The sequence below is a fragment of the Nansenia antarctica genome (genome assembly GCF_963989245.1).
Source record: "Nansenia antarctica genome assembly, chromosome: 7".
In the NCBI taxonomy this organism is placed as follows: Eukaryota; Metazoa; Chordata; class Actinopteri; order Argentiniformes; family Microstomatidae; genus Nansenia; species Nansenia antarctica.
Window position 1 is genome coordinate 50,212,153 of NC_137677.1, and position 9,049 is coordinate 50,221,201.

At 42.9% G+C, this 9,049-nt stretch overlaps 1 protein-coding gene across 1 annotated transcript in view; it reads left to right on the forward strand.

The window, feature by feature from the left end:
* Positions 1-2,455: 2,455 nt before the first annotated feature.
* impg2a (interphotoreceptor matrix proteoglycan 2a) overlaps positions 2,456-9,049 on the forward strand; it is a gene marked incomplete at its 5' end in the record, with an annotated part of 23,735 nt that continues 17,141 nt past the window's right edge. The window contains 4 exons of the mRNA XM_080536869.1: positions 2,456-2,584; positions 3,919-4,066; positions 6,211-6,377; positions 8,687-8,782. Of these exons, the coding sequence (XP_080392995.1) occupies positions 2,456-2,584; positions 3,919-4,066; positions 6,211-6,377; positions 8,687-8,782 (540 nt within the window). The remainder of the gene's footprint in view (positions 2,585-3,918; positions 4,067-6,210; positions 6,378-8,686; positions 8,783-9,049) is intronic.

A 9,049-nucleotide genomic window follows, 5' to 3' on the forward strand; every position in this document is an offset into this window, starting at 1 on the left:
AAACTCTATCATTGCCAGTGTAATCTGACCAGAGAGTTAGATACCCAGATTAGGATTATTGACTGGTTCTGTCTAGGACAGAATGACCTTCCTAACCCCTAGTAATCCCCATCCCACCTCCTACCCCAGAGTATACGCCGCTACTGAAGCGCTTGCAAAAAATGGTTTGTTATACAAACATCCGTTTGTGATTCATAGATAGCTGACAGGGAGAATTACTTTTCTACACAGAAAAACATCCCGATTTGTCAGTAACGATATTAACAACAATGGAGCAATGGAATGTAGCATGATTGTTATCCAAGATGTATTTGACCCAGGTCTGCTCCATGCTAGTCAATGAACCGTACTAACCTCAATGAGTGCACACTACCCAGTCAATGATCCCATTGATCATCATTTCCTCACTGGTGTTACAAAGAGCCACAGCGTTGTAATAATGTTTTACATGTAGGGCCTACTACACACACTGGTGATGGATACACTGAAATCTTGATTCCCATTGCTAACCTGCACTAACCGCTTTGGGATCTTTCGCCCTCAGACGTCATTGGTCAATGCTGTTGTGGCTGCTATGGAGTGAGGGCAGCAGAGGTTAAACGTTCTAGAGTTAGTTAAGTTACTATGCAACTAAGGCTTAAGTTTGTGAATCTAGGGGCCGGTTGCATAAAGATAGATTAAGACTGGTCTAAGCCTTAGATTTGTTTTATATTCTCAGGTTAGACCAGTCTAATTAAGACTGACTGTTGCATAAAAAATAAGACTGACTTATTTTGAGGTTAGAAAGTTAACCACCTTCCCCCCTGGCTAAGCTTGATTTAAGAGCTGTGTTGCTATGGGAACGAGTCAGGGCTAGTAGCTAGCTAACACTGTAAAGGCCAATGCACACGGCGTGTGATTTTGTCGCAGGACAACATTAGATTGCAATGCACACGGCGTGCGATGCGATTTTGTCGCACCACAAAATTCGATTCTCAACTCACACCATTGAAGTCTATGATAAAATCTCATCCCAATGCACACGGCGTGCGATGCGATTTTGTCGCACCACAACATTCCATTCTCAATTGTTACTTTATTGTTATGTAGTCGGACCAGGCAGGCTGATTACAATAGGCTCTACCAATATTGCTTGCCTTGCTTCCACAATTTCTACAAGATACAACTGGACATATTGTGCCTACATGCTCGATTGTTATTATTATGTAATATAGGCGTCTTGTATGTGAGATGGGCCATGTAGCTATGTGGCATGACACGGAAATAAATCATGCATGCAGTAATTCGTAGAGCTAGTAATGTGTATAGTGGCAGCTGTGGGCTATATAGGTGTAGTGGCTGGCTGATGGTGATGTTCATATCTTGCCCTTGACTGTCAAACCGTTAGAATAGATGATTGCTCCATCCACAATTGAAGATGTCAGGTTGACTGGTTGACATCTACAGTAGGCTACTAGTCTAGACCATGGAATTCCTGTTTCAGATAGCTATGTAAACTTATATTATGCGGTCAGGTAATGTGTACTGTATAGGTATGCTGTGAAGCTACTTGGTGTGGGTAGATTAATTAATAGTACCTCGATACCCCGATTCAAAACATTTAAAAACACAGACCTTTAAAAACGGTCACTTAACTTCTCTTCAAGAAAGGAGACAGTCGATCAACAACGACTGTAAACATGAATGGGGGTAAACCTTGTACTGGTACAGTTGCAATCAAAATTATTCAACCCCCATTGCACATTAGGTTTTGGCAATATATAACATTTCTCAGCTGTTTGCAATAAACAAAGTAGACAAGAATAGTTTAAATAGTTCAATAAAACTAATATTACCATGGTTTTTAATCCAAATTCAACACAAAATGCTTTTAATCACTACGGCAGTCTAAAAACTATTCAACCCCCTGTCTCAAGCACACCTGGTGCAACTAATCAAGGGCTTCATTAGTTCAGATGAGATAGAACACATAAATACCTGGACTGGCTAGGGGTTTGTTGACGTTTGATTGCATGTTAGAAATATGGCTCAATAAGCCAAAATAGTTGTCCAATAGTTGTTTTTTTATTTTGGAATTCTGTTCTGTGGAGCGATGATGTCTGGAGGAAGAAGAATGAAGCATATTCTGAAAAGAACACCCTGCCTACAGCGAAGCATGGCGGTGGTTCAGTGATGCTCTGGGGCTGCTTTGCTGCCTCTGGCACTGGAAACCTGCAGCGTGTGGAGGGCACGATGGATTCAGTCAAGTATCAGGAAATCTTAGGAAAAAACGTCATGCCGTCTTGTGAGGAAGCTGAAGCTTGGGCATCATTGGCCTTCCAACAGGACAATGATCCCAAACATACCTCAAAGTCCACCAAGGCTTGGTTTCAGAAGAAGAAATGGAAGATTCTAGGGTGAAGATTCACAGTCGCCTGACTTGAACCCCATTGAAAATCTCTGGTGGGATTTGAAGATGGCTGTTGCAAAACGCAATCCCAAGAATATTACTGAACTGGAGGCCATTACCCATGAGGAATGGTCTAAGATTCCTCAGGAACGCTGTCAGAAGCTGGTGTCTGGCTATGCATCACGTTTGCAGCAGGTCATAACAGCAAAAGGGTGCTCTACTAAGTACTGAAGATGCTTGTCATGAAGGGGTTGAATCATTTTGAGACTGCAGTAGTCATTAAAAGTAGCATTTTGTGTTGAATTTGGATAAAAACCCATATAAATATTAGTTTCCTTTAACTTACACTTCTTGTGTAATTTGTTTATTGCAAACAGCTGAGAAATGTTATATTTTGCCAATAAACCCCAAAAAACAAAAACAAAAAGGATTGCAACTGTATGTGTTTAGATAAATGATGCTCTTACATTTGATTAGTTAAGGCGTTTGATTAACATTGACCAGGTTCACTAGGAGTCACTAAGCACAGATCCAGACCCGGAGATATTTATAAAAAGAAGACCTAGGAATTGTCATGGGTGAGGCCAGGGTATATAAAACCTTAACTGAACCCTAGTCCATCAGTAAAACTATCAATCAGGTCTTCTAGGATAATGGGCCGATATAGGCTGGTCATATACATCTGTGAGTTGAGGTTCATGACCAGCCAAGACTTGTTAGACTAGGCCTTATAGTGTCTGGTACCTAGGGTAATGTCTACACTGATTAATGCATCCGTGGGCTTACAGTCGTCCCTGTCTCTATGTGCCCCCCCCCCATCCCCCCTCTCTCTATGTGTCCACGTTTTCCCATCACTAAGCACCCTTCCCAGAGTTACTCCAGCGGCTTCTTGACGAGCTCCTCTAAAAGGCTTAGCAAACCAGATTAGAGTTCTCCCTCTCTCCCAAGTCCCATCTGCTTACCTGAGCCAGGCGGGAGCTGTTCCGTCAGCACCACGAGAAACACCCTCTCTCAACGGACGGAAGAAAGAAGGACAGGAGGAAAGGAAGAGAGATCTTTCTTTATCTAGCCATATCACTTCATAATCCCAGTACAATGAAAGCGTTTCTGATGTTGCTTGGTGAACTTTGCAAAATAAGAACGTGTTAATACTGTTGTTGCACGAGTCAAGAGGAAGTAGACCCAACCTGTCGACTGGACCTTTTTGCAAACCAACGGAATTTAAATTATAACGGATTAGAGATGTCAGACTTTTCATGGAAATGCTTTTTGTATACTCTTGCACTCATGTTGTCAACAGCACCATTACATATTAGAACAGGTATGTACAGCAGGTAACTAATCATTCTTCTCATCCTACAGTAATGCTTTACTTGATGTTTAACAGTGTTTTCCATGATATCACAGATGCTGCATCTGGGGAAGGGCCTTTCACGGATTACTCAACCCTTCCGGATGGACAGGACCAGTCTTCAGTTGGAATATCATCCGATCAACCCATACCTAACTTCACTCCATACATCTTTCAGTCACCGGCCCTCAATGTTTCTCACCAGAAGCATGGAGCTATGCCCCGTAGGAAGCGCAGCCTACTGTTACCGAGCGGGGTTAAACTTTGTGCGCAGGAGTCTGTGCAACAAGCCGTCTCAAACCACCTACGTTACTTTCACCTCCGAGGTAAGGTCTTAGGATGAGTAGAATAAGTAGGCTTGTGTTGGACTGGTCCACGGTTGCCATGGTTGCCTCAGTCTCTGCTTCAAGGCTGGGATTTAGAAGTGGGTTGTCAGCAGCAGAATTCAGCTCTAGGGGGGGGGGGGGGGGGTGCTCTGCTCAATCACCTCTCACTTCTTCTAGTCTTACGATGGGAGCTACCATATATATAGACACCCCTCCTCTCCAAAGCAATAACATACAACTGTTTATCATGATTATGAGTAAACAGTCTATTTCCTGATGTAGTGGCCTGTGGTGATGCACTCAATCACACAGGCTAGTTGATAATATAGCAAGAGGAGGAGGAGGAGGACCAGATGTGCATGCCTCAGATGACCAAAGTTAGATCCAGTGGTCGCTGATCCTAGATCTGTGCTTGCAGGCTTGCGGGGTGGCCCGAGGTAGAGCCGGTGTCTAATGATCGCAAGGTCGGTGGTTCGGCCGTCCCCGGCTGGCCACGTGTCGAGGTGTCCTTGGGCAAGACACTGAACCCCAAATTCGGGGCAATGAGCGGGCCGGTAGCACGGTAGCTTGCCGCCGTTGGTGTGTGAATGTGTGTGTGAACGGGTGAATGAGAGGCCATTGTAAAGCAGTTTGGAATAAGGCGCTATATCATTTACCAGGCCAATCTCACCCAAGCCTTCTGTGTGCTATATACTGACCCAGACTAAGAAATGTGACACATGTAATTACAAGGTAATTAGATCTCCTCCTCTATTTGCACCCTTAATCATTCCAATGTCAACCAACATCTGGTCTACTTTAGAGTCATTTCCCTAACAGCCTGGGCGTTAAGTAAGTCGCACCATCTGTCAGGATAAGTCCACGAGCCACTGTAGCCACAGTGCACTGGAGGAGGAGGAGGGAGGGAGGGAGGGAGGGAGCGAGAGTGACTGCTGTCACTCAGAAGGACAAGCAGAAGCCAAACATGTGTCTGACAACTCAGGACAGAGAAAGGCTTAGGGCTCTGAGGAGGAGGGAGGAAGGAGCTTTTGCAACATAGAAAACTGGAGCACCAATCAATGAACCAATGAGCTTGGTACTTTGAACCAGTGACCTTGGTACTTTGATTTGCTGAGAGGATGAGGGGGGGGGGGGGTGGGTGGGAGTAGTTCTTAGTGACACTGGTGGGCTACTGAGACACTGACCTGGTAGTCACACTAGACCCAGACAGGCTGCTCTGTGATGTGATAGCGCTCTGACACAAAATGGCTGTCGTGCACCGACTGCTTAGTGGTCAGTGTCAGCGATGGGTATGTTTACGGTTTATGCGGTGGTTCTGACCATGTCTTTCAAAGGGGAGCATGAGGAGTTTTGATACAAGTGTGGCAGCACCCACCCTTTGGAACTGTCTCCCCACAGTGATCCGCAACGCCCCTACCCTGGACCTTCAACACCCCTACCCTGGACACCTTCAAATCAGCCCTCAAAACCCATCTGTTCACCGAGGCCTTTGGCCCCTAGTTTAGTTTTGTCGCTGTCTCTGTGTTTTCTGTTTTGTCTGTCTGACCGTTTTTCTGTAAAATTTGTAAAGCGTCCTTGGGTTCCGTAAAAGGCACTATATAAAACCAACAATAATAATTATTATTGTTATTATTATTATTATTACGGGTTGTGAGGATTGGGTGAAGAGATAGCAGCTGCAGGTCTGAACACTAACGCACTTTGTAATGGCTAAGAGTCTGTTATCTTGGGCTGGAATAATCCCCCCCCCCCCTGCATCCCCCTATCAACTCTCCATTCCCATGGTGACAATCCATGTCTAAGGCCCTGCTGTCTTTGGCTGTGAGGAGGATGGGAAAGATACTATTGCCTTTCGCAGCTCTTTGGCTGACTCATGTGAGATAATAACAAAGGGTTATTATGTCACACAGTTTGTATCACAGGGGAGATTTAGGTCAGGCACACAGCATGCACACACACAGGGCCAGCCTGGCCCAAACACGGAATTAGGTACCAGTGACCTGCTGGGGGCAGCCTCATGTACATGCAGTGGTTCGCTTTGGTTTGGAGGAGATACCCAATAGGCCAAGACTCTGGTAAAACACAAGCTTGCCCTTGGAATGATGATGTGTTTCATGTGTGTTTGTTGTATTTGTTTTGACCAGTGTGCCAGGAGACGGTGTGGGAGGCCTTTAAGATCTTCTGGGACCGCCTCCCGGCACGGGATGAGTACCAGAGCTGGATGACCCGCTGCCAGGATGGCACTGCCACAGCACTGCAGATTGGCAGCTACTTTACCCTGTCAGAGGAGCACCTTGACCTGGTTAACAAGGTGAGTGGATGGTTTTTCGGAGAGGAGATGGACATGGTAGAGTGTGTGTGTGTGTGTGTGTGTGTGTGTGTGTGTGTGTGTGTGTGTGTGTGTGTGCGCGCGCGTGCGTGTGCGTGTGCATACGTTTTTTAAAATATATGTTATTATTTTTTGTATATGCTTCTGTGTCAGGGAAATACTCATGTCTTCCATCTTTCCAATTTCAGAGATTGCCGAAAAGGTAAAGCATCTCATTTGACTAATTTTACCTAATTTTACCTCATGATATACACACACACACACACACACACACACACACACACACGCCAATGAAACCACTCTTTATTCAAATGTGAATAATTTCTTCCATTGCTGTTCTCTCTCTCTCTCAACTCCTGCCTCATCAACCATAGTGAACCCACCAGAGCAGGGCGGCATATGTGCAGGTAGGATTAGTAGGGTTATGTTGTTCAAACCCATGATATTATACTCTATCCTACAGTATAATGTACCCTGGCTTCAATACTCTATTCTGGGTCCACACAGATACCTGAATTCAACCAATTGACACACAACCCTACCCCCACGACCTGCTGTATGGGTCATTATACACAAATGGTGCAAAAAAGAGTTAAATGTCCAGACTTTTGATATTCAAGCTTGTTCTATATTTTCAGTAAACAACATATTGATTTACAAATGTAATATATAATCAATATTTGTATACAGTATTTAGATTGCAAGATGTGTGTCCCCCTAAAATGTTTGATTTTTGTAACCTTTACATTTTTATCAAATCAATGAAACATCTTGATTTGTCTGTTTGTTTTCATAGGAAATCCAAATATAAATATATATTTTACAGATTTAGATTTTTTTTCTTCTACATTTTGAGAATTAAACTCTGAAGTTATGAGGTCATTACCAAAACAAATTCTCTTTAAAGCTCCAAATTAGATATGCCATACATCACAACCTCATTAATATGACCAGAAGAAAGAGGTAGTATCCCTCTCCATTATGACCAAATCCTGATTGGTGCATCTTTAAGAATTGTACTGAAGGATTTGGGGGATTTTAACATACGATTTTGAATAGATATATGTTAGAAAACCAGACAAGTAGTCATATAAGCAATAATGACTTGGGAAAGTGGAAAATGTTGTATTTGTTTCACAACCGAAACAAATAACAACTTTAAAGGTTAATAAAAACCTTCGTAAAACACATAAACTTCATTCATCATTTATAAGCTAATACCACACTGTTTAAAAGAAAGTTATGCCGCAATTGGCAAATCACAGGTTCCAGACCTGTTTCACACCCTTTCTATGTAGGAATTTGTATATATATATATTACTACAAAGGACTTGTAAAGGATTTTTAAAAAAAAGATGTGGTCTTTAAGAAGAAAGAAGAAAGTTGAAGAAAGTTGTAGTTCGATTGAAGTGAGACCTTACATTTTGTTGTGGTGGTGACACTGTTTTGGTAGTGACAGACTGCTATATTTTTGATCATGAACGTAATAAAAATCCACTTATTTCGCTGATAAATATGAGTCTAAATAAATCTCCCATAATTTAGTTGTTGTCCTTCCGTATATAAACCATTTGTATCTATGAGATCATTCTGATTCAGTATTGCTACTAGACAAATTGACTGTTGCAAAAGATACCTGGCTCATTTTTTTAATTATCATTTTAAAAAATGTATTATTACAACATTGTCAAGTTGTAGACAAAACAATAGGCTGGTGAATACATTTTGATTGTTAGCTATCCCTCTACGCCCACCCCTCTCTCCCCTCCGTTCCCTTCTCTCTCCCCCTCCCCTCCACCTATCTCCCCTCCGTTCCCTTCTCTCTCCCCCTCCCCTCCACCTATCTCCCCTCCGTTCCCTTCTCTCTCCCCCTCCCCTCCACCTATCTCCCCTCCACCAACCAACAGAATAATACACACATGTAACACAGACAGGTATAGCAAATAACATCCCTATTTAGCCAGAAGATCTTTTAAATTAGATAACAAATGCGTTTCCAAATTAAAATTGTGTTTGGTCATGCTTACCTGGCACAACTATTCATTGGATATGTATTATTAGATTGTGAGCATTTGAATGCAAATGTAGATTATTTTCATACTTTTTTTCATTTTTCATACCCCTAACGACCCATATACTATTGATACCACCATACATCTGCCATATCAGTGACTAATAAAGATAAAGTATTGCATGCATATCTGCTCTATGCAGTATAGTGAGTTAAAACACTAAATTCTAAAGATGAGAAACTATTTATGATGTTAAATGACTCTTTTTCCCCTCCGCAGCCATTCGACACCAGCCACCCAGACAGACCAGGCGGATACCCCTCAGGAAGGTCAGTGTCCACTACTGTGCCCTGGCAGGGTGTGAGATTGGCACCTGTAAGACTAAGAGAGCTCATGACCTGTATACATACACGTTTGTTCTACTGTATACTGTAGTATGTGTGGAGATAAGTATGTGTGTCTTGTTGACTACTTGTGGTTTGCCCATCATCTGTGTTGTCTGTGTGTGTGAGTGTGTGTGTGTGTGTGTGTGTGTGTGTGTGTGTGTGTGTGTGTGTGTGTTTGTGCGTGTGTGTGAGTCTATGTTTGGTATGGCTGTGGCTTAGCCCATGTTAAGCTCACAGCAGGCCAGTTATAGCAGCT